This window comes from Bombus impatiens, unplaced genomic scaffold (assembly GCF_000188095.3).
Source record: "Bombus impatiens unplaced genomic scaffold, BIMP_2.2 scf_0733, whole genome shotgun sequence".
Lineage (NCBI taxonomy): Eukaryota > Metazoa > Arthropoda > Insecta > Hymenoptera > Apidae > Bombus > Bombus impatiens.
The window spans coordinates 459860-486237 of record NT_177152.1 but is presented as its reverse complement, the minus strand read 5'-3'; the positions used below and the strand labels follow the sequence as shown (position 1 = coordinate 486237).

The 26378-nt window shown below is 33.6% G+C and overlaps 1 protein-coding gene across 4 annotated transcripts in view; it reads left to right on the top strand.

The window, feature by feature from the left end:
• Positions 1-21460, top strand: part of LOC100741439 (vascular endothelial growth factor receptor 1) — a 62092-nt gene extending 40632 nt beyond the window's left edge. For 2 of the 4 annotated variants that reach the window (XM_012390152.3, XM_033322937.1), the window contains exons 18-24: positions 7836-8060; positions 9123-9291; positions 11968-12238; positions 13437-13768; positions 17044-17149; positions 17830-20165; positions 20206-21414. In XM_012390152.3, coding sequence (XP_012245575.1) covers positions 7836-8060; positions 9123-9291; positions 11968-12238; positions 13437-13768; positions 17044-17149; positions 17830-18522 — 1796 coding nt within the window. In that variant the 3' untranslated portion in view covers positions 18523-20165; positions 20206-21414. Of the gene's footprint in view, positions 1-7835; positions 8061-9122; positions 9292-11967; positions 12239-13436; positions 13769-17043; positions 17150-17829; positions 20166-20205 lie in introns of all 4 variants that reach the window. The other 2 variants (XM_012390153.3, XM_012390154.3) reach the window with 2 other exon arrangements.
• Positions 21461-26378: the final 4918 nt, after the last annotated feature.

Here is a 26378-nt window from a genome sequence, read left to right as displayed (position 1 = left end):
CCGTTGTTAGACAGAGCGTTCATCCCGTGCCCGCGGCTACGTTCAGCGACTGGCTGTCGCCTCGAGCCCAAGCTCATTATCACAAATCTCGAACAAATACACTCGGATCGAAAGACGACAATTGTTTAATTACGCCTATGATAAAATCTAGATTACGGTGTTAGGGGATTATCCCGAAGTTCCAAAGGGGATGCTTCGATGTCCTTTCATCTCCGACATATATATATGTCGGAGTGGCGTTGTGGATAGGGTTGTGGGTGTTTGATGAATCTTCATTGAAATTAGTCATCGTTACGGTATAACAAAGGTACGGTTTATTAACACAAGTATGGATACCACAGATTTGACAATCAACCACGGCGACTAGGCGCTCGCGACACTAGTGACAATGGCCTTAGGTTCGATAACGAATCCGCAGTCAACGGGATGATAGATGTACGTGCTCACAAACTCTAATTCCGACTCTTTGTTAATGAAACGCGTAATATTCGCTGGTCGTAAGTCGTTACTCTCTTGGGATCTCATCGACGAAAAGAGTAGTTGACTAGTGCAAATATGATTATTACAGAATTTAACAAGTAACCGTGGTAATTAGATACTCGAGATGCTAATGACAATGATCCTAGGTTAAATAAAAAATCCGCGGTCAACGGGATAACAAAATGCGCTTCCTTCCAAAGTCCAAGTTGTACTCAACTTGCTTATCTATGATTCAAGTATTACTAACTCTTTGTTAAAACGTGGAATATCCACTGAGCGTAAAGACGCTAAGTAATTCGCTAATACGACCTCACGAGAGAATAATTTTCCGTCGCGATGATGCTGCAGGGAAAACCTATGATGGGGTGTGTCGAAGGACAGGAGATCATCGGATTCGCGGAGAGATGCTTTCGTTCGGAAAGTGAGGGAAATTGACGTTGCTGGTAATTGGTCAATCTTCATACCGGAGGTTAGAAAAAGATGCTATCCGCCCTCGAGGGAAAGTTGCTAGTGGGAGACGCCGCTCGTTGAAAAATAGGTCTCCCCTATTTTCCCGTAGTTGGGACAAGGACCGTTTGTCTGTTTGAAGGACTTTAAATAACTAAATCTTAAGATTTATAACGGGTCCACAGGCTAGCTGAGCATGTACTGCGAAGATGCATCGACATCTGGTAATCATATTGTACTTACTTATAATGAGTTAATAAGTTTATTAACATATTATAAATAATTAGCCATGTCACTGCGCCACGCCAGAGAAACTTACTCAAAATTCTCAATGCGAGAATTGATTGTAAAGTACTTGTAAATAAAAAAAAAGAGGGGGATGAACGCTTTGTCTAACAGAAGTATGAACTGATTCTATAGCTCTCCTTAGAAGAAATAGTTGTAGCGGCACGCGACAATAAACATTCCAACGGTTTCTGTCTCGTGGCACACCATACACAGACCCTATTCTTCGGGCAAGATGATTACCACCTCTTTTTTTTTATTTACAAGTACTTTACAATCAATTCTCGCATTGAGAATTTTGAGTAAGTTTCTCTGGAGTGGCGCAGTGACATGGCTAATTATTTATAATATGTTAATAAACTTATTAACTCATTATAGGTAAGTATAACTTATAAATAAGTATAATTTATAAATAATAATATTGTAAATACGTAAATATTACTTATTAGAAATATCTAGCTGAATCTAGTGCTTAGGTCCAACGGATAGTGTTTTCTTAGCCTGCGAATCTGGTCCGACGTATTAAGTAATTTAGTAACTAGGGGGTTTCGATGGTTGCTAACTCTTATGATACATCTATTACTACATTTTGTTATTTCTACTGTGACCGTGGATATCTTGAGATCGCGATGTATTGCTTCGTTGGTAACATACCAGGGTGCATCTATTATAGATCTTAGAGTTTTCGATTAGAAGCGTTGAAGTATTTCAATGTTGGAATTACTTGCTGTTCCCCATAGTTGGATAGAGCGTAATTTTCCTTTGCGTACTTACGTTGGAACGTCGGCCAATGAGCCAGCAGAATTTTTTAAGTTTAGCCTTGAGTTGCTTCGATTTGTCTATGATGTGTTGTTTCCATGTCATTCTCCTGTCCAGAGTCATGCCCAGATATCTGACTGAATCCTTGTTAAGAATTGTTATATTGTTAATGGTCACCTGAGGGCTGGTTTGTTTTCGCAACCTGAAAGTTACACGCGTGGATTTATTTTCGTTAATTTTGAAGCCCCATTTGTGGAACCACTTTTTCATAGAGTCGAGACCTCGCTGGAGAGTGGAGGATGCAATTATCGGATCTGCGTGTGATGCTAATAGCGCTGCTTCATCAGCAAATGTCGCTTTGGTTGTCTCTGTTAAAGTTGGTAAGTCGGCAGTGTGGATGGAGAACAGCAGGGCTCCGGGGACACTGCTTTGGGGTATGCCAGCTTCTATTGGAAATGTTGTGGTTGTGGCGTCCAAGTATTTAACCATGAATTGTCTATTGGTTAGGTAGCACTTTAGGATGGAGTAGCAGCTGTGTGGTAAGATTTTCTTTAGTTTGAATAAAAGCCCATCATGCCACACTTGTCGAATGCCTGTTGAATGTCTAGGAATACCGCAGAGCAATATTTTTTTCTAAATTTTGGCTGATATTATGTGATATACGATGAATTTGCTCTATCGTAGAATATTGCTTCCGAAAACCGAATTGATGATCTGGCAGTGTTTTCAAATCCTCTAGGAGTGGAAGAAGTCGATTCTCGAATAGTTTTGACAAACTAGGTGGAAGACTAATTGGGCGATAGGAGCTAGTTTCGTGTATTGGTTTTCTGCATTTAGGTATGAGAGTAATCAGTGATATTTTCCAGAACTTATGTGCAATCCATGTGATGTGATGAGTGCAATCCATTTTATGGGAAGTTTCTTGATTGCTTTATTACATATTTGCTTATGTCCCGATGCTTTCCTGGGATTTAGGCGACGAATCAATTCTGTAACTTCTAGAGAAGTGAAGGGTTCAATAGGAGGAGACATTTGGAAGGGAGAGTGCAGGTATTCAGTAATGTTCGCTGCAGCTTTGGAGGAATGGGGTTTAAATACTTTAGACAAGTATTTAGCAAACAGGTTGGCTTTATCTATAGGGCTACGCGCTCATCCACCTTGCGGACAGCGAATTGGTGAGATTATTTGCGGGGGACGCGTGAGTTTCCTGGAAGCCTTTCATAGTGAGTAGTTGGAGTCAGCTGTGGGAGACAGATTGGCGAGATATTTTTGGAAACAGTCATTTTTGTAGTTTTTAATGATTTTGGTTAAATTCCTAGTTGCGTTATTTAGCTTGCGTTTGTCGTCGGGTATTCTATGACTCTGCCATACTATTCTAAGTCTACGTTTTTCTGCGATTTTTTCTAATATGTGATGGGAGTATTCATGTTTATTGATAGAACTCTTAGTAGGCGTGGAAGAGCGGATAGCGTTTATTATGCTGGTGTTTAAGTATTCCGTGGCTGTTTCAATATCTTCATTTGTTTTTTGGGTAGCGTTTATTATGCTGGTGTTTAAGTATTCCGTGGCTGTTTCAATATCTTTATTTGTTTTTTGGGAAATTAAGGCTGATGGTGAATGATTAAAGACATCTCTAAAGAGCTGCCAGTTGTTGATTTGGTTATGAATAAAGCCATTAGGTGGATTTTCGATAATTGTTGAACTAATTGTTGCAATAACGGGGGAATGATTTGAAGAGAGTTCCGCCGAGGAGTTGATTTGGACATATTTTGACGAAATATTTTTAGTTATAATGAAGACAAGTAAATCAGGTATTTTGTTAGTGTCGGTGGACCAGTATATGGGTTCATATGTGGTGAGGTAGTTGAGTCTGTTGGTGTTTATGCTATTCAAGAGATTTTTGCCTCTTACTGTGGTAAGTCTACTGTTTCATTGGGTATGTTTGGCGTTACAGGCTCCTGCAGCTATGAATCTATTGCCCAGAGCATCAAGGAAGTTATCAAAGGTTGTTATCTTCTTTGGCGATGGAGTGTCTGGAAGGGCAGTATACTGCTGAAGTGGTGATTGTACTATGGCAGTCTTCTATTGCTACGTTTGTTTTTTGGAGGTAGTCTTTCTGGAATGATGGAAGTTCGTAGTGCTTAATGCTGGATTTGATAATGATTCCGGTGCCGCCGTGGGCCTTTCCACTGATATGTTGGGTATAGTAGAAGTTATAACCATGTATTTTCTGTTAGTTTTTGTCGGTGAAGTGGGTTTCAGATGCGAGCATTACGTCGATTTGCTGTTGTTTTAGGAAGAGTTCTAGTTCGTATTTGTGTTGAGCTAGACCGCTTGCATTCCAAAGAGCTATGCGTATTGGGTTTATTTTGCGTCGGGGCCTATTAATTTATCCATGATGAGTGTTAATAATAATAGTAAGTTATTAATTTGTTCTGATTGTTTCCCGTGTGCTTTTCCTGAGGGATTCTTGGTATCATATATGGTGTAGTACGGTATTTTTATATAGCTTTTTATAGTGAAGTGTTTTTCTGAAACGAATAGTATATCGATATTATTGCTATACAGGAATGTTTTAGTTTCTAGGGCCCTTTGTTGTAGGCCGTTAGAGTTCCAGGATGCTATTTTAAGCAAGTCTATTTTTATTTTTTGCTCAACATGTTTGTAAGTAGTTGTAGCATGACTGTGATTTGTTCCGTTTGCTGTCTGAGGACTGCGTTTTGTTCGCTTATCATTTTTGTAAGTATTTTGGTGTTTTTGATGGATTGTTTTAGTAGTTCTTTGATTTCTGTAGCGTTTTCGGTGTTGTTGCTTTGATTCTGATTGTTTATGGGCGTTTCTTGTCTAATGTTTTGGGTTACTTGCGCGTAGCTTCGGTTTCCTTGGGGATCTGTGTTTCTGTTTATAGCTTTTATTTCATTTTGTGCTTTCAATGTTGCTTCGTTATCCGTTGTACTTTGTTGTGGTTGGTAGTTATCGACTGATCTATTGCGAAATGGTGGAAACAGTTTACGTTGTAGTTGTTTCCTGATTTCACTTCCTTTATATCTGGCTGGGTGGTTACATCCATTACAGTTGTAACATTTAACTTCTTCTACTTTCCCTATGTAGGGTCAGTGTGTTAGATGGTTTTTAGCACATTTAACACATGCCGGGCTTCTGTTACAATAATTTTTAGTGTGTCCGTATTGTTGACACAGCATGCATTGTGGTATATCTTTTTTGTGGCGTGGTGTTGGTTCCTTGTTGTTGGTGCTAGGTTCCAGCTCTATTATGAATAAAGGTAGTGGTTGCTTCGCGTCGTATCTTGTCATATTGTTTATTGCTCTTGTTTGATGGCCAACATTTTGCTAATTCGTCACTTAGTTTTTTGTGTTAGTTTTTGGATGTAGTCCTCTTATAACTACTTTGTAGCTCCTTTCCGTTTTGAGCTGGTACATGTGGTATATAGCATTTTTTTCTTTTAGTTCTTTTATCACTTTCCTATAACTTTCTGGGGTGTTTGTTTGTATTTTTACTTGTTCTAGTTTTGTTTGTTTTATTATGTAATTTTCCTTCGCAACTATATCTTTTAGTCGATTTATAAGTGGGTCTATTATCTGGGCCTCGACAAATATTGGTGGTGGTTTTGTAATGTGCGTTGATTTAGTTATGTTTTTGGTTGCTGTGTCATCGTCTATTTCCTCCGTAAGTGAGCTGAAGGAGTTTCTTAGTGGTAATTCTTGCAGCCATCGCTGCTTTTCTGTATCTGGATTTCCTGTTATTTTTCGTTTTTTGTTGTAGCTCGCCACCTTCCAGCTTTCATCCTGTTGAGTTGTTTCTTTATTGGTTTGCATATCAACTTAGTTTGTAACTGAGCAGTCCTGTTCTTGGTCTATTGGTTGGCTTGGTTTCGATATGTTTTGTTGTTTTATTTATGTAGTATTGTTCGTCTTTGTTAATTATTTTTATCGGTGAGATGTGTTTTTCCATGTTAGGTTTGCTTATAGTCTTCTTAGTAAAAGACACAGGTTTCCACCATTTAGCTATGGGCGTAGCCGTTCGTAACCTTCTCTTCCCCACTTGCCGCACTTTTTCTTAAGCACTGTTTTTCACGTCCGCTTAGCTCGGCTGCTCGGGCAGAACTGACTAACGAAAAATTGTCATCAACGAATCCGCTTATCTCGTGCCCTTAGACACACCCATCACCAGTTCTCCGCGGCATCATCGTCACAGAAGTTTGAGCTACTTTACGTTTTTTGACCCGTCAAAACTTAACTTGCGCTTTGTACACGCGATACATTCGTAGACTTATCGTATTCGAAGTTTTTAGAAATAAAGTATATATTTTAATTTGTTGGCATCATAACTAAGTGTTGGCATCAATGCAACCACCTCCAGTATCTTAACCGAAATAGGTTAGGTCGATCATTTCGTGGCGTCGATTATCGATCAAATCGTAACGGGAATTTACGACTCTCGTTGGTATACTTCTTCGCGATCGCGTCTTTCCGCGAACGGTCTTTAATATATTTTTCCAAGAGAACGGTTAAATTGACATCCATGGTTCCTTTGAGACTTTTGATCCTTATGCTTGGAAAATACAAGGTCAGGGTGAATTCTGCAACATGTTTTTTAAGAAACCTTTACCAATCCGAACATCTATGTAGACTCACCTGCCAAAACCATGAAAAATGATTTTTGAACACCCTGTACAAAAATTGAGCTTAGAATAATAAAAAATAAATGGAAACAATAACATTTAATTAACATTTTTTATCAAATTTATCATCTTACATCTTCTTGTACTTCATACTTATATAAGAACAGAAAATTTTAAGCTCTCTTTGTAATTATAAAATGCAATGTAGGTTTCTAAATGAAATTTCATATAAATAGAATAAAAAATTTAAGTTAAGCAGAGTTATGCGTAACTTTTTTTTAAACGCATTTAGCATAAGAAAAATACTAAAACGAATCAGATTTTATAATATTTAGCAATTAATTTAACAATTAATTTTTACGTTTAACTAAAAATTAAATTGACTATGTAAATTTATCTAAAAGAATATTGTACATGCATTGATTAGATCGTTTCTTTGTTAATTAAATTATTGTATGTAATTATATATTTTTAACATTATTATTTTATCAACAATACTGTCACATTTATCGGTTTACTAGTCATATTACGATTCACTTGTTTGTTTACACTTGTTCAAAACTTCTTTTTTTGAAATTATGCATACGTATTGTATAGTTGCATGAAATTAAATTACTGGTGTTACCTTCTTATTTTAAAAATGGTCTTTTAATTTTCTTGTTTAAAAAATTCTTCCTATTGAAAAATTCTGATGCTCTTTCTCAAATTTTTTAAATCTCGCACTGCTTGATCTGTCAGTGTTTCAATATCTACCTGTTTCAACAATGAATACTTCATTAATATATTTCTTATACACGAAAAACAACTGTTTGTTATCCTCTATCTTGTATTGTTATATGAAATAATCAAATAATTAGCAAACATATTTGGAAATATTTTATTTTTCGAATAAGATTGTAATTGATTTGAAAGTAACTTCATCTTCGAATAAATTTGTTATTTTATTATGAATAATTATTTGATCTATTATTATTATTCGTAGTAATCAAATATTTGGCAAATAAATCATTTGAAAATAATTAATTTCTCAAATAAGATTTCATTCATTATTTCTATTTCAAACAAAGAGTGTCCAACCATGATTAGTATTATAATGCTTTTCCAATTTAAACAGGATTATGTCAAATAAGATACAAAATTGTAGGTATTAATTGTATTATTTTTATAGCGAAATAGAATTTGGTGGTACGTACATACCTTGATTACGCAAAACGTTTAACAGGAAAACAATTAGGAAGCGGGGCTTTTGGCGTTGTTATGAAAGCGGAAGCAGAAGGAATTTGCGAGAACGAACCGATAACGACTGTGGCTGTAAAAATGGTTCGGCGAACAACAGTTCCAACTTGTGTTCGTGCGCTTGCCAGTGAGTTGAAAATTATGGTGCACCTTGGAAAGCACTTGAACGTCGTTAATCTTCTCGGTGCTTGCACGAAAAACATTTCTAAACGTACGTATCATATAATAGATCCAGGACTTACAAGGAACACTACAGTAACACGTATAGCATTCGTATAACGCAGGACTTGCATAACAAATAAAGTTGCATCAAAAAATTGCTACTATGTTTAACGTGATTATAAAATCGCTGAAAAAGACTCTATACCCTGTGGCCTCAAATTATTCAATAAATTCTATGGCTCAAAATAAAAGGGAAATCAAGAATAACAAAATTGTAGCACAATTTTTTGAGTAAATCGAGTTTAAAAATTTGTCAAGTATACAGTATATATTTACCTAATTCCTAGCTTGAGAGGATAATCAAGGGGATTATTCTAGATTTGAAAATAAGTTAAAAATATAGAATAAAATTTTTTCGACTGGTCACATTTTTTAAAAATATCAACCTAATAATTTGTCAGGTTTAAGTACCTTGTCTCTTTGCAAGTGTCTTAATGCTTATGAATGGAATTATACGTATCGACACATCACAATCGCAGGAAGAGAAACTCTTTGTATTTATTTAATATTAATTTAAAGATATTTTAATAGACAAAATCACAAAAGTCTCTATCTGAAGCTTGTTGACCGTTTTTCACATAAATAGACCTAGTTCTTAAACTTAATAGCATTTTCCTTCATTATTTTTATAAAGTTTCTGTTATATCTTTTTAAACCATACCTAAAAATCTAAGCGATTCTATCATCACTTAAATAATGTTCCTTGAAAATTTAATGTTTTAAATACTCTTTATTTATTTATAAAATATTCATTGTAAGTGAAAATTAATTCTTAGATGTGAATTTAATATTACCAAATAATAAATAAATTTGTATATTTCATTATTAATAATTTAATTTTATTTAATTATTAAATTTTGGTTAAAATATATGAAACTTTTTTTCAAAAATTTGAATTTTTACCTATAATATCTGAAGTGAAATTTGAATTTTTTCGACTGAAGTCTAATTTTTGAGAAATAATATTAACCTAATAATTTGCCAAATATTAATATTTTTTAGGTGGAGTTTAAGCTTTAATCTTGATAGTTTTCTGATCTTCTTTTAATAGGTGAATTATTAGTGATCGTAGAATATTGCCGATTTGGAAATTTGCACAATTATTTGCTGCGACACAGGACTGATTTCATCAACCAAATTGACCCTGCAACTGACAAATTCGATCCTACTATCGGTTTAGATCTTTTAACTAGATCTGTTAGTGTTAGCAGCAACAACAGGTTTGCTTTTGTTTTTCACTTCCACATAAAAACTCATATCATAATAATATCCCTATTTATTAATATACTCGTTGATAATTGCTTGTTTTATTCCATTACACAATTAAATGATCGATTGAATGCAGCTCGTGAAAATGAAAATGTGTACAGTTAAAATCTATATGTATAAAATAACTAACTCCCCATTGTATGTTAATATTCTAATAATACTATTAGCAGTATCCTATAAATATTTTAATCTCAGAATACAACACTGTGTTTAACATTAGAATATTTGAAAACGAAAAAATCATACAGTAAAACCTCTCGTATCCCAAACCTTCAATCGAATACCATAATATTCGAGTTTCCTATTGTCCGAACATTCTTTCGCTGGAATAGAACTTTTGCTAATAACTAGATTGCGGATGTTAATGCACTTATAAGAAATCCAGACTATAGCGTGAACACAATATGTAGAAAGATATGGAATATCCAAAATAGCTATACCATATACTTCATACAATACTGACTGTGTTAATAACTCTGATCACCTTAAATATCTCCGTTCTTTCTACAGATATAGAGTAATATTTTTTACAATAGTTTAATGATACAGAAAGTGCTATAGTATGACGGTAATGATATTTTTGTAGGTTGAGGGTTTTCGGGCATTTCAAAACCATCTCCACTTTTTAAATTATTTGCTATAGCTTTTTATTCCTAGTAGAATCCAGAATGTTTATTTTAGTTGCAATTTCAACGAGCCTTAATGCGAGGTCATTCGGTAATAAATAGAAAATAAGCAACAAATGCATCTTGCATCATAATAAGAGATATCCGAATTGGTGGCTATTTGCATCGATGCAACTTTGAATTCGTCGGATTGCCAAAACGTCGACAGAAACCATTTGTCTAAACATAAATATAAGTAGACACAGATACATTTTAGATGTTCATATAACTGGATAATTGTTCAGTTAATAGAAAATCAGAGTTAAATTAATCAGGCAATAAGTAAAATTCCGTTCATATAAATCAAGTTCGTATAAACGAAGTTGAGTAATTATGTGGATTAGAGTATTAATTCGCCGATTTCGTTAATTTTTAAATATGTTGTCCAGATTGACATTTTGAATAGTTTTTCCTCATACATATCACCGCCGCTAAGCTTTCAAGTTATAAAACAATTTACGTTTCATACTATAAATATTATTTAACAATGTACTTAAAAGATTTTTGTTCTATAAGGAATTTTTCAATGATTGTTTTCGATGAATTATTGCATGTTTACCGTTTTGAAAATCAGAATAAAGTGCAACATTCCATATCAACCGATTAAAAAATATAAAATAAAACTTTTTTGTTCTCGAGTTAGAAAATCGAGTTTGAAAATTTATCAAGTATACTTAATAAATTGATGGCTAATTCCAAACTAGGCAGGAGTAAATAATCGACAGGAGGTCATTCTACGTGTGAAAATAAGTCGAAAATGCAGAATAAAATTTTTTCTCAAGACGCTTTATTTCCGAAAAAATAAATTTGAAAATTTATCGTACGCATGTAAGTACTAAATGGAGGTTAGGTTATCCAGTCGGCAATTAGCCATAATCAATATACTTGATAAATTCTCAAACTCGATTTTATCAAAAATTAAGTCAAAAATGAGAAAATTTTATTTTATATTATTTTCTTATTTTTCTATAAGGAATCATAACGTGCCCACTTTTACGTGTTATTCGGCCGGACCCTATATATACATGTATATAATGGCGACTAGCCTGCTGATAATACACTTGTGCGGTTGTAGAGTTCGTCAGAGTAAAGAAGCTATGGAAAGAGCTTTTTTCTCCTACCGCTCTACTGAATGGGTGAAGAGAAGGAGCCACCAATTCGATTGTAGCCCAATCGATTTATACATTTGATATACACATATTTTTCTCCTCTGTTTCATTTTCTTTATATCTTCTTTATTTAACAATAATTACCATCAATGAATCAGGATTAAATTGAGTTATACAACAATATGATTACCGTCAATATGATTAAGTCCTTTTGCGAATATCTCGCAAACTATAGCCCAGCGACGATTATATACAGGGTGGTTGGTAACTGGTGGTACAAGCGGGAAGGGGGTAATTCTACGCGAAAAAAGAAGACGAAAATATAGAATAAAAATTTTTCGTTTGAGGCTTTGTTTTCGAGAAAATCGACTTTGAATTTTCGCTCGGTACGCGTGCACTTTATCACGTCTGGTTATAACGGATCTCACTGTAGATTTTTAAAAAAATTAAAAAAAAAATTTTTTTTATTTTTATTCCATATTTTCGACTTCTTTTTTCGCGTAGAATCACCCCCTTTCCGCTTGTACCACCAGTTACCAACCACCCTGTATATGGGAAAAAGTCAGAATTTTAACTCGATAACATATTTCATAGTCAATGGAATCGATGAGGTGTATTTTATTCTATATAATTACTTAAACTATAGTACTGTAGTTTGGATATAGGAAGCTCTACTGTTTTTGTATGTCCCATGTTTTTTAACTTACCGCTACACAGAATTAGCGAACTATTACACATTTCTGCTTCCTTCCACTCTTGACCCATAACCCTGCTATTATAATATAAAACTACTGATGCTGTGCATGGGGTTGCGGTGTTAACAAATTCGTGTTCTCTTTTGTTCATACGACAGGATAAAATACGTGGCATTGTCATTTTCTCGCAGTCGTAGCGAAGATTCAGCCACCGAATCGGCAACATATCAAACCTCTACTACGGATTCTCAAGGAATTAGTATGTCGCCAGATGGCTGTGTTCTTAGTAATAATTCCTCTCAACCGGGATGGAGATCTAATTATCGCGGTGATTACAAAGATCACAATTTGAAGCCAATCTGCACGCAGGATTTGTTATCCTGGGCGTTCCAAGTAGCGCGAGGAATGGAATATCTTAGCCAAAGAAAGGTACATTTCAACAATTTCTCTTCTTTTTTAATTGTTCAATTTGCTATGTATATAAAATAGTAAAAGGTAAATCTCAAAGGTTTATAATTTACGTCACAATTATTGGAGAATGTAAACTAAATGGATTAGATTAAGATTAACTGGAAAATATTTGTATGTAAGAATTATCTACAGTGCCATTCACTTAATTTGGAATTCTCAAACACGAGAACTTGGACAATAACAACACGTTGTAACCAGTACATGTAAGCTTACTATCACTATTATATATCGACATCCACCATCTAATCTACGAGCTGCTTCTAGAACTAGGGTTACATAGATCATGTCGTTTATTGAAAAGGATTGACTCTGAGCATCTGAATTTTATATATGTACATACATAACACAGACAAGAACACAGAATGGTTTCGATTGTGGTCCCTTGTGGTGGAAGGTGCTTACCTGAAAGGTAATTATGCACAATGTTATTATTCGCATTCTTACAAACATCATGGTCCTTTTTTACTCCGTTCTCTACATTTCATTTTTAACGTATTACACATTTTCTTCTCCGCTGTAATTAAAAATTTATTAACGATCACTTACTATTAACACTCGATGTATCTGGGTCTTCGTATCGTCTTTCACAAATACCGACCACAACAGTATCAAATAAACGAGAGTAGTAACACCTCACTTCTCATAGTCAGGATACAAAGACCCAGTCACAACTTTCAGCGTAGGCACCATCCGCCACAAGAGATCACAACCAAACTCTTGCCTATAATCTATATATGTACATATATAGAATTCAGATGCTCAAAATCACCCATTTTCAATAAACATGATCTATGTAACTCTAGTTCTAGAAGCAGCTCACAGATTAGATGATGGATGTCGATGTATAATAGTGGTAGTAAGCTTACATGTAACCAGTGTGGTCATTTTCCAAGTTCCCGCACGTGTGGGTTCCGAGTTATGTAAATGGATGCGAAATGAAACTTGAAGTATATCATGACAACTAAAAAATGTATCTGATGAAATAAATTTTAAGCTATCAAAAATAATAGAAAAATTTTCAAAGCGCAATATGAAAGTAGTATGAAATGAGGAAGATAATAACCTCATTAATTCGCTAATTAAATTATGAATATCAATAAATGAAAAATATAAACAAAATCATTTGCTTGAAATATAATTTAATCATCATTTGTAGGTGTTACACGGTGATTTAGCCGCGAGAAATATCTTATTAGCCGAAAACAACGTAGTGAAAATTTGTGATTTCGGCCTAGCAAAAACTATGTACAAGGATAATAATTATAAAAAGAAAGGAGGTGGACTGTTACCTATAAAATGGATGGCCATTGAATCGATTAGAGATCGAGTTTTCTCAACGCAATCGGATATCTGGTCATTTGGTATAGTTCTATGGGAGTTCTTTACATTGGCTAAGACACCTTATCCCGGAATGGAAGCTGAGAAACAATATCAGAAACTGATTGAGGGATACAGACTGGAGCAACCGGAATATGCAACTTGTGAAATGTGAGTTTAATTTATTGGATTGAGTGAAAAGTTCGTGTCGTTTTTTCAAAGTCAAATTACAAGACGATTCTCCTTTTTTTCAATATAACTTTATCCAGTACGGTATTCTTCATTTTTGATATAAACCGTTCTCCATCTTTTAGATCGCTTTATTATACCATTGTTATAGAATTTTGCAGATCTCTGTCCAGAAGACTATTTTATTTACTCCTTTTAATCTTCCAAGAAATTAAATATTTAGGAATTAATCGTTAAAGAAGTTTTGTAGGGACTGGAATAAATGGTAATTGGAGGGTGCGACAAGACAACTCACCCGAAATGTATCAATTTTTGCCTACTAGCCAAAGACATATGCGGTTTTGCATTGTCTTAAGATGACTACCTTAACCAATTCTGGATGCTTTCTAATTGTTGCTTTCTATCGCTTCAACTGCGAGCTGTATACATCCGAATTAATTGTTTGATTTTTTGAAAGGAACTCGTAATATGGAATTCGCTTGTGACCCTAGCATGCGTGCAGCATAACCTTTTCCGGATGAAGATCTACTTTTGGACTTGATAATGGTGGTTCATCTTGTTTGTCCTTTGACCATGATGACTTTTTTGCCGTAGTATTATAAAAGATTCACTTTTCGTTGCCGCCGACTATCCACCTCAAAAATGGATCATTTTCATTCCATTTGATCAAAGAATCGCATAAGGACAATCCAATCTATCAAATTCTTTTCTGACAATGCATGTAGTCCCCAAACGTTAAGATAGTTTACGTACCTACCCAATCTTCTATAGATATTTCACAATAAATCTTTGCGATATTTTATGTAGCTTTGAAATCGCCCGTGTTGTATAATGATGGTTCTGTTCATTAAGCAACATATTTTATGGAAGACAATATAAACACTAGAATACCGCTTCACTTTTATGTTCCATACATTAAATTTAACAAATTAAAGTTAAAATATCTGTTAGACTAGTGGTTTTGGAGTATAAATCGGTTGATACTCTTTTGTAAAGAATAACGATCTGCATCGATCAGTGCATTAAAGCATCTATAATTGTATTTTAAAAATGTATGTCACCTTCATATAACGTGTCCGTCTCGAAAAAAAGCACTTACACCAGATTGTGCCCCCCCCCCCACCCCCCGAAACTATAAATTGCTTATTTAAATTATATTTTTCTACAACATGTAGTGTATGAATAATTTGCGTTTATAGATTTGAACTGGTCATCCTGTAGATATTTGAATCCGAAAATGCTTGATTTAAAATAATTCTTAGTTTTAATTTTGTAAAACTTTGCATATGGAGAAGGGAAGACAGGTCCCATTGAAATCCCTGAAACTGTTTTCAATTCTCCGACACAAGATTTCACTGATACCAGACTTCACCGACAATAGCTTTGGCAATATTAGTACAGAGAAATGAGACAGAATTTTTACTTGTGTAAATTTACTGTCGCAGATATTTGATAGTCGGTTGCCTTACGACGATCGGATTAAAAAGAATTATCCCAAGCTTAATATGCAATACAAACTGGCTAATAATTAAATAAGTTATTGTTATAAGTTTGATTTCAATTAATTTACGCTAAGTTTGTATGAAATTTCAACGCAAATCAATATCAAATCCATGGTCTGTATTAGGTTTGGACATTATTAATCCGGCGTCCACAGCGCTGTAAAGCGGCCGGCAATCATTAACTACTCCAATAACTATTCCTACATAAGTAAAACTCCTCTCTTATTTCCTTGTGTTAATACTGTCAGTCAGTTAAGGATGTTATCGGTGAAAACAGTGTCTACGAAATCTGTGTCGATGGTTTCAATAGCATGTGGAAGGAGAGAACAGTGCCCTTGCGTTTGTTTTACTTGTCTCTTATTTTGATGAAATTAAAACTGAAATATTTTTTAAACTAAACATTTTCGTATACGAATACCTTTACATTTTTTTATAGGGAGTAAAAAAAACGCATCGATTAATATATAGGAAGATAGAAGGTTCCATGTTAAAAAATTATTGAAACGTCTAAATCTCGAAAAATATTTTTTTTTTTATTATTTAATTTGTACTTTACAATTTGTCCAGCTAGACATTTGGTAAATTTTTCTAACTTAATTACTAAATAACATGTGGATAGCTACCCCCAGTGGGATACCATCGAAAAATATGACCATTGTATGACAATTGTATCATATGTGTCTCTCGGAACAAAATAATTCATTCCTTAAGCGTTTTCGCATATCATAATATCATTAAAAATAACAGAGAATCGCTTTGTAACAGAATTACTAATGTATTTGAACGTGTATGTACATATCGGATATTTTTAGTAACTCTGTTACAAAAAAATTATATTATGTACACACGTATACATATATGTATATGTGCCTCAAATTTTTCTTATTATGTAGTGTTACCGCTTTTTAGGAAAAAACCTAAGAAAACAAGAAGAAATATTTTAAGAATATTTTAATTAAGAAGTATTCAAATATTTTAATTAGTCCGCAACAGTCTCACGCAACAGTCTCAGCTTACTGATCAAGAAGAAATATTTTAAGAATATTTTAATTAAGAAGTATTCAAATATTTTAATTAGTCCGCAACAGTCTCAGCTTACTGATTTTCGGCTTTGGACGAACTTTCGGTTTTACATCTCTTATGTCTATTTCTCTTCTTATATGTCTACCTTCCCTCTTTTACACTCTATTCTATTGCACTACCTTAATTGGATCACACTAGTAAATGTAATACAGTCAGCATATGACTTCGTAAATTTTGCACACTCTTTTCATACTTTACCTACATGTATCTACATAGAGCGGTAGACAGAAGAATATTTAAAACTGATACTTGTATATGAGTATAACTAAAATTCATATTAAACATCTTTCCTGTACATTTGTTTATTCTAAGATGTACGTCTATGTTATACATTCATTTTTCTTGTTAATCATAGTTTAGTTTTACAAAATTGCAATGTTTCATCCCAGCTTACTCTTTAAACTTTCTCGTGAACGTCACTGTCTATAACATATTACCTACAGAACACTGTTTGACACAAGATAGCCTGAGACATCATATATCATTTTTGTAATATGTTATTATTAACATATATAATGGATAAAACAATTAATATTTTTTCTTATTTGTTAATTAACCTGAGGCTATAAAGCTTCTTTTTCTCAAAAAGAAAAGAAACCGTTTTACTCTCGTATATCTTTACATCCTGTATGTATTATAATATTACAATTTAATATTGTGAATATATTACAGATATGACATAATGCTGCAATGTTGGAAAGCCAAGCCTACCCTACGTCCGAGTTTCACAGAATTGGTACAGGGTATTGGCGAATTATTAGAAGAAAGCGTAAAAGCGGTGAGTTTGATGTTAACAGTTTCTTGGTATCTCCCAATCTATTTACTTTAAAATTTCATTTCTAAAATCCTACGTACATTTATGGCCATTCTGTATAACACATATGGAAAATTACTGTCTTCACTGATATGAAAAATATTTATGTTTCATCTTTCATTGTGAAAACTATTATACTTGGAAAGTTAATTACGAAAAGAAGCATACAAAATAATAACGTAACCTTACTGTACCTACCTTTAATTTTACAATAATAACAATACTTGTTTGATACAAGAATATGTCTACTTTGTGTCTCAAATATGTTAATTTTCATTGCAATCTAAATATGCTGTACTTTGTGATAAAATGAATGCGGTAAGGTACGATTATTTGAGATACAAGCTTCAATATTTTAAAATTCAACCTTGAACTATACGTAGAATAATTAAATTTCTATATTAAAAAGATTATTAATATATGTAAAATACATACTTGTGAGGAATTAAAATTTTATTACAAGACTATATAAGTCTGTAAGTTTTTAGGCTTAACAAGAGAACACATTTAAACAACATTTAAACAAATACATAACATTTAAATAAATTTCGTTAATACTCCAATAACATTTAATTATATTTCATAGCATTTTGCACGTCGTTATAATCTCATTGTAACACATTAAATGTCTATCTAATTTGCAGCATTACATCAGTCTAAACGATCCTTACATGGACATGAACACGACGCTGCTGGAAGGTGGTCGGAGCGACTATCTAACTATGCTCTCCGCACCTGATCACGCAGCACTCTCTTCTCCCATCCACGATTATTCAAATTTGCCCGCGTCAAACACAACGTACCTGTGCATGAGTCCCACTAGCCAGAGTGGGTACGATTCAGAAATATTCAGTCCTAGACCTAATCAAGAGAGAACGCACTTTAAATTTCCGGTCACTACCGATTCAGAAGACGCTGTAGAATTGTCACCAATGTTAAAGAAACTAGAAGAAGAGGATCCTTATCTGAAACCAATTAACGTACACGCGCGGCGAGCAGAGTTCGTCCGACAGCAAGAGACAATGAAGAATCAACCAATAGATCATCAACCCATCAATAGGGATTTCGCATATTGTAATACTCCACGAAATGTTCAGTTGATAGATTTAAACGAGAAAAATGAAAAGAATGAGAAGGATTCTGACGACATTGAAATATTAAATAATGGAAACACGTTATCAAAGAAGGATTTCATACCAGCCATCATTAGGACACAGGGCAATTACGTAAACATGCCGAAGCAGAAGAATGACTTAAGGTTAGACATGCCAGCCAGTTTTAGCAATCCTAGTTACGTGGTGATGGCTAATTGCGAAAGAGATCAGATGAAAGTCTGAACCTGTGCATGAACAAAATTTGACAATTGTTTTATAATGATGATTAACTGAAGGGAATGTCTATTTCAGGCGGGCTTTCATGGATAGACATGTGGATATGGATATGGTAAATGGAGGAAATGAACAATAATACATCTTTTTACTGTCTCCTCCCGATAGGATCTGAAACACTTTGTAGTAATTAGAATCTGTATACAGTGGCTACAAAAAGTATTTATACACTACTGTACATATTTATCATAGCATTCACATATTAATTAGTTAGGTCCAAATATATAAAATTTTGTATCATTTAATAGTACATATGCACTTTTATGTGATTGCAAAAATTTAATAATATGAAAATGAAATGTATATGACTTGATTTAAAAAATGCTTCATTGGGTATGTAAGGTATGTGCAAATACTTTTTTTGTAGCCAATAAATGTGGCAAGAAAATTAAATCACTTTGGACATAATTTAAATTTTAAACTGTGTCCTTGTTGAAACAACAAAGAGAAGTTCTGTTGCCTGTTGTTGCTGCATGTTCCAAACAGTATTCAGTAAATATCAACTTATAGAAACATTTTGTTTACACTGAAGCAACATAATTAGAGGAGTATATAAGTTTTAGTTTCAAAGAGAAATTTACTTCTAGTTGTTCACATATAAATATGTCATAAAACAATTGAAAAAGTGTATATACTAAATGAACATTTCTTTCTGTTGTAAAGTACTGCTGTATATTGCTTATCTTTTCTCTTTTTTTATTTTTACCATTTCAGACAAAAACAGACAATAAGCAGTAGCTTTTGTTACTGGCAACTGTGGTCAGTAATCATATTCATTATTAGGAGGTTTGAAAAGTATTGGTTAATGTGTTAAAGCAATTGCTTAGCAAGCGAATAATCAAGGTTCAGAACAATGGGCAACAACAATTAGTAACTTTTTCAAGAAAAATAAAATATGAAAATCCTTCACTGCTGCTTCAATTTTAATCAGTCTTGTTTGAAGGCCTTGAAAATTTTGGTAGTATATGAAAGTCTTAAGAATATCTACTGATAAACCTACTGGTTTAGAAACCTTGAGCAATATTCTATTGAATATTTCAAGCACTTTGATTTACTATTGTCTAAGTGATACATTGACATAAGATACTAACTCATTATGGGCCAATATTGCATTAAAGCACCATTAAAGATTGTTTAATTAGTTTACATTATTGAATTCTTCTTATTAACATAGCAAGTACTAAAGAGAATCAAACGACTTGTTTAATATTCTTTTGATACTACTTCTTCTTCATAAAGTAGATTCCATAGTTTTATGAAATTTAAAGAATCAAGATTGAAAATTCAGGACTTATCAATATTTATTAGAATTTTAAGCTTTGGATTGTGTTCAAAATGATTTGAATCTTCATAGTTTTTTAAAACTTTGAATAGCTTCAAAGTTAAGAATCGGGTAACCATCACTACTGTTTGCTATTAATGTGCATGAGGGTGAGCTCTTACGTGTCATGAGCGTGTATATGTGATTAAGCAAGATCGATTTTAAATGTCACTTTTTGCATTTGTGCATGTTGCTCCATCTTTAATGTACCATGACGAAAATCATTTAAAATGATTTGACGAACGAGATAAAGAACATATGTATAACATATGTATGATATGTATAACATATGTATGAACATATGTATAAAGAACATATGATTGATCCTTTTAACGAGCTTTTGAATATTCATAAAAAATTTCATTAATATGAGCAATACTACATGATAACCTTTCGGAAAAGAGACATATTTGACAAAAATGACAGAAAATAAAATTGTAAAGAATTAAGGATACATAATTATTCGTTTTTCAAAACTAAACATTCTGATATTATTATCTGATACAGGAATAAAAAAATAAAATACTTTAATTTTTTATGTTAATTTTAAGGCTAATTGAGGTAATAAAACAAAAAAAGGGGATGAACTTACAGAAAAGTTCTATCCTCTCTAGTTTCAATAATTTTGGAATATGTTATAGAAATCAACATTTTGGATAACTTTTTCCTATACATATAATCAACGATTTCGCTTAGTTTCCGAAACATTTGTAAAAAACTGTCTACATCACTATAGTGAATTTTGTCTATAGTTGTGTGTCTATTACCGTTTATGCGTCAGTATTTTATAAACGAAGGTCAGTCGAAGCTTAAAGGCCTCGTGCACAGTTGGATATGGGAGACTCCAAAAAATATCTGTTGTAACTTATAACTCAATTAAAAGCGAACATCGTCAATACATTCGGTTTAGGCGTCAGTTCCACTTTTGAATCCGGCAGTTACAAGGCGGCCAGGAACACTTTTATTATAACCGACATTGCTTGGAGTCTCACATGTCCAATTGTAGATAGAAAAATTGTATATAGGAACAAATTGTGCAAAATGTTGATTTTTATAACATATTCCGAAATCATCGAAATTGGAGAGGATGAAACATTTCTACAAGTTTACTACTTTTTAATACCTGTTTAAGCAATTGATACATCGCATACGAATCGAATCCTATTTCGAAACTAACAGAAGAAATTAAAATTTAAAAAATACGTTATTAGTATGCATTTAATCATAAATTACCGTTTCTAATATGATTTAAGCATTAGTCGTAATCAGATATCGTACACTTTGAAGGATTTGGAAACAATTCCCTAATTTTTCTACGTCTTTTTATATTAATGTTCAATTAATGTTTAATATTCTTACGAAATCTATAATTTGATTTTAAACGATTTTATTCAAGTTTATGTTTTATACGTTAAATAGGCAGTAGAATGTTAGCATCTCTTCCAAATGAAGACTATCAGGAGAAAAATATGTATACTTTGTACTTCTTCATAAAAGAGCAATTTTACGATTTTATATATCATTCACTGTAATTTTTAAAATTCAGTGGTTTATATATCAATCCTATACTACCAAAATTATACTGTTATTTGATTTTAAGATTAGACATATATTTTTTTCATTATTATGATCATTTCACAATTATCCACCGCTATAATATTTTACATGCATGTGATTTTTTACAATAATTCAGGAATCTATGATTTATTTTTCGGAAGTTTAAAAAGTTGTTCTCTTTTCGATATCGTTGAGTCATGCGGGCCCATACAGTTTAATTTAGGTATGTGCTAGATTACTTAGCATTTTAGGATGTTTAATTTTAATTTGCATCCTATTTTTTATGCGACAAATGGTAATTGTGATCTTTATATATAGAACACAGAATACAAATTAAAATGAACCAAACTCTAAAATTAAGTAGTTTAACTTAAGTTCTTGTGGGTCATCTACGAATCAAGAGTTGGAGAACTAGCAAAAGTGGATGTATTTTCGACGAATCGCAGGGAGACGCAATCGCGAGGAAACACGTCAACGGGAATCGTAAATTCCCGTTGCGATTATAATAATCGACGCTGCGAATAGATCGATCCCCTGATTTCCGTCGAGATAATAGGGGTGGTTAAGGTAGTATAACGCTGCGATTAATAGGGTTATAAACTTTATATTCCCAACACTTATACACACGAAGTTACACCGTTTTGCATGATATAAGTCGTAGACGATGATTTGGCGTATGAAGATGCGATATACATGCACAATAGAGCAAGGCTCTTACAGTTGAGTTTGTTGTTTTAGTTGACGTAGCAATAGAGGAGATTAAGTATATGAAGTGAGTGTTCTGTAGTCCCGAGAACAAGTTTAGACGTGACAAGTAGACAAGTATGACGTGATTAAGACAAGTTGACTATTCTAACGATGAAGAATAAGTGAAGTTCGTTCTTATGTAATTACAAAGGAAAGCTCGGAGTGAGTGTGCCTTTTGAACTAAGGACGTGGATTCGTTATTTACACTTTTCGTTAGAACAGTGAGGGTAACGATCCGCGATGTCCATTGGTTATAGCCAATATTAATAAGTGAAAATTGGAGAAGGAAGCCTCCTACCGATATGGCTCGGGTTGACCTTGTGCATGGGAAAAAGCGGTTTTTCCGTTAGACAACCATCCGCTTTCTCCGTAATTTGTAAGAACGTGCAATAAACCTAAGGACTGTTTTAAATACCAGTTATAAACCGAAAATACTTGCAGGATTAAAGGTTCCTGCAAGCTAATAAGATTCGGTTTATGGTGGGGCCTTAGGCTTATTGAGGGTCTGTCGAATGGGGCTTGGGCCTTGACGGTTAGACACTGGAGGACGTCGCACGGACCATTTCACGAGACGTAACAGTGGACTTATCATGCCTTTCATATGTAGTCTTCAAATATACACGTAGAAACTGAGGATCACAAGAAAAGATCATGATAATTCTTCTTCTGTTGATTTTCTGATTTTGATGGCTCTTATTTGGTAGCTAAAAGAATGTATTTTTATATACTATAATCAAAAAACCAATAACGCAAAAACCAATAATGCCTATAACTTGTATAATATTGTGAACCTAATCTTATAATCTGACATTCAATATTTTTTTAATATTTAAGAAGCTATAAAAACACTTAATCGAAGAAACCAAATAGACAGTTTTGGAATTAATTGGTAGTGTAATAGAATTTTACAGTTGTTTGCTTTCTAAAAAATGTGATTTAACATGGTTTTTCCCTGTAGTCTTTATTATATTTAGAATGAAAATGTGAATCAAATTCCAAATATGTATGTATGGAGATACTTCGATACTTCGATATGATATTACGCCACACGTAGACCGACTTCAAAAAAGAAGGAAAGTATCGTCAATTCGATGAGTATATATATTTTTTAATAGTATTATTATACGAATAAATGTGAAATCGTATTGATGTGATATAAAGACATGTACAGAGACAACTTATGAACTTATTATTTGTTAAAGAGAGATTTAATTATCATCAATTACTATATCTTCGAAAAATTGAAAATATTTAAACAAATATAACAAAATGTTTCAGATCTATACAATTTATAAAAGCATAATGTTTGAGTAAAATGGGTTCGTTTATCAATACTTGATACTCAATGCGTTATAAGTTTGAACGGAGGATTTAATTCGAATCTAATAGGTACGAATTTCGAAAAATTTTATATATTTAATTACAGCCAAAGATGTACAACTTGTTTTAATTTTAATTACACAACTCTACTCGTTAGATAAGAGAACATCATGACGAAGCGCGTGTGTCGGTCTAATTTAAATTGTCTAACGTTTACGTTTAGAATGTATAAAATTTGTATAATAAATTTTTTACCTTCTTCGCAATACTTGTGTGTTCGTTCTTAACAACATAGCAATAAAGTACATGTTTTTTATGACTAGACTGCGAATGTTCATGCAAGAATACAAATAAAGAAATAAAAACTAGATAGAAATTTTATATGATTAAAAAATTATAAAAATATGTTGTTCATATATTATTTTTTGAATAACGCGTATGTTTCGCATATTCATGTCTGAAAACGTATGCAAAAATATATTGCGTATCACTTACATATTGCAATGTATTTATCTCATGAAATTAATTTAATTTATCGGAACTATGTAAAGTGCTAAACCACGTTAAACAGCGTATTTGCAATGTTGACTGCTAAACGTAAGACGTAGCAGTTTGTATTTCGAATTCGAATAGTTCGATTTGACTTATCGCGTCACTAGCCTGCAACGTCAGTTCTGCCCGAGCAGCCGAGCTAGATGGACGTGTAAAACAGTGCTTCAGAGAAAGTGCGGCAAGTGGAGAAAAGAAAGTTACGAACGTCAACACCCATAGCCAAATGGTGGAAATCCGTGTCTTCTACTAAGAAGACTATTATCAAATCCAAAATGTAAAATCACATCCCACCGATAAAAATAATTAGTAAAGATGAAACATACTACATAAACAAAGCAACAAACATATCAAAACCAAGCCAATCAATAAACGAAGAACAGGAGTGCTCAGCTACAAACGAAATTTAAATGGACCAATACAAAACAATGAAGAGAATAAAACCAGTAACGAACTAATCCACCAGGATGAAAGCTGGAAGGTGACAAGTTACAACAAAAAACGAAAAATAACACCAAACACAAACGTTAGGAAAGATGTAGAAGCAGAAAAACAACAATGTCTACAAGAAATCACACTCCGAAACTCCTTCAGCGCACTGCCAGAAGAGAAAGAAACAGACCCAACCGGAAAACCAATAATCCACATCTCCAAACCATCGCCAATTTACATTGAAATAATAGACCCCCTCATTGAACTACTTAACAACACGACAGGAAAAGAAAATTACAGTATAAAACAATTAAGACAAGACCAGGTAAAAGTACAAACGAACACCCCAAAAATTTTCAGAAAAGTGACAAAAGCACTAAAAGAAAAAAACGCCGGGATCACACTTACCAGCTCAAAGCTGATAAAAGTTATAAAGCAGTAATCAGAGGATTACACCCAAAAACAAATGCAAATAACATATGAGAGGAACTAGCTAAAATCGGGCATCAGGTAAGAGCAATAAACAACAAAACCAGGTACGATACTAAACAAACATTACCGTTATTTCTAATAGAACTTGAACCTAAGAACAATAACAAAGAAATTTTTGAAATTAAAAAGGCTCTAAACACAATAGTAACAGTGGAGCCACCTAGACATAAAAAAGACATACCGCAATGCACACGGTGTCAGCAATATGGATATACAAAAAATTACTGCAACCATACATAAGAAAGATAAATGAAATAAAATGCTACAACTGCAATGGAAACCACCCAGCTAGCTACAAAGGCCGTGTAGTCAGAAAGCAACTGCAACGTAAACTGTTTCCGCCACTTTGAAACAGGACACACAACAACTTTCACGCGCAACAGGATAGCACAGAAACTGTGACAACACCAAATCTACAGCACGTAATGAACAATAACCACAGTAACACCAACACCGTTGGTAGCCGAAGCTACGCGCAAGTAATCCACCAATCGCCACCCTTAGACAACCAAAATCAGAACAATAATAGCAACGACACTACAAAAATCAAGGAACTGCTCAAACAATCCATCAAAAACACCGAAATGTTAACAAAAATGATAAGCGAACAAAACGCAGTTCTCAGACAGCAAATGCAACAAATCACAGTCATGTTACAACTTCTTACAAAAATGCTAAGGAAAAAATAAAAACGGACACGCTGAAAATACCAGCCTGGAACTCAAACGGTCTACAACAACAGGCCCTAGAAACTAAAACATTCCTGTATAACAACAATATAGACATATTACTTGTTTCAGAAACACACTTCACTCCAAAAAGCTACATGAAAATACCATACTACACTATATATGATACCAAACACCCCGCAGGAAAAGCACACGGAGGGACCGCAGTGATAATAAGAAACGATATCAAAAATCACACAGCCAAGTAAGAAAGGAATATACCCAAGCAACCACCGTTACAGTACAAACTAGCAGCAACCACTTTCAGTTGTCAGCAGTATATGAACAACCGCGACATAAAATGACAACACAAATGTGGGAAGAGTACTTTCAACACTTAGGTGACAAGTATATCGCAGCGGGAGACTACAATGCAAAGCACACGCTATGGGGATCAAGAATTGCCACTCTTCAAGGTAGAACTCTGGAAAAATACATTCGAAACAACAACCTCAATATATTATCCACGGGAAGACCGACATCCTGGCCGACAGACCTGAGCAAAGTTCCTGACCTACTCGACTTTGCAGTTACAAAGGGACTAAACGCAAATAAACTAAAAATAATACCCAGCCTCGAGCTTAGCTCCGATCATACACCCATAATAATTACATACAGAAACAAACCAATATTTTATAGCAACTCAGAGACACTATGTA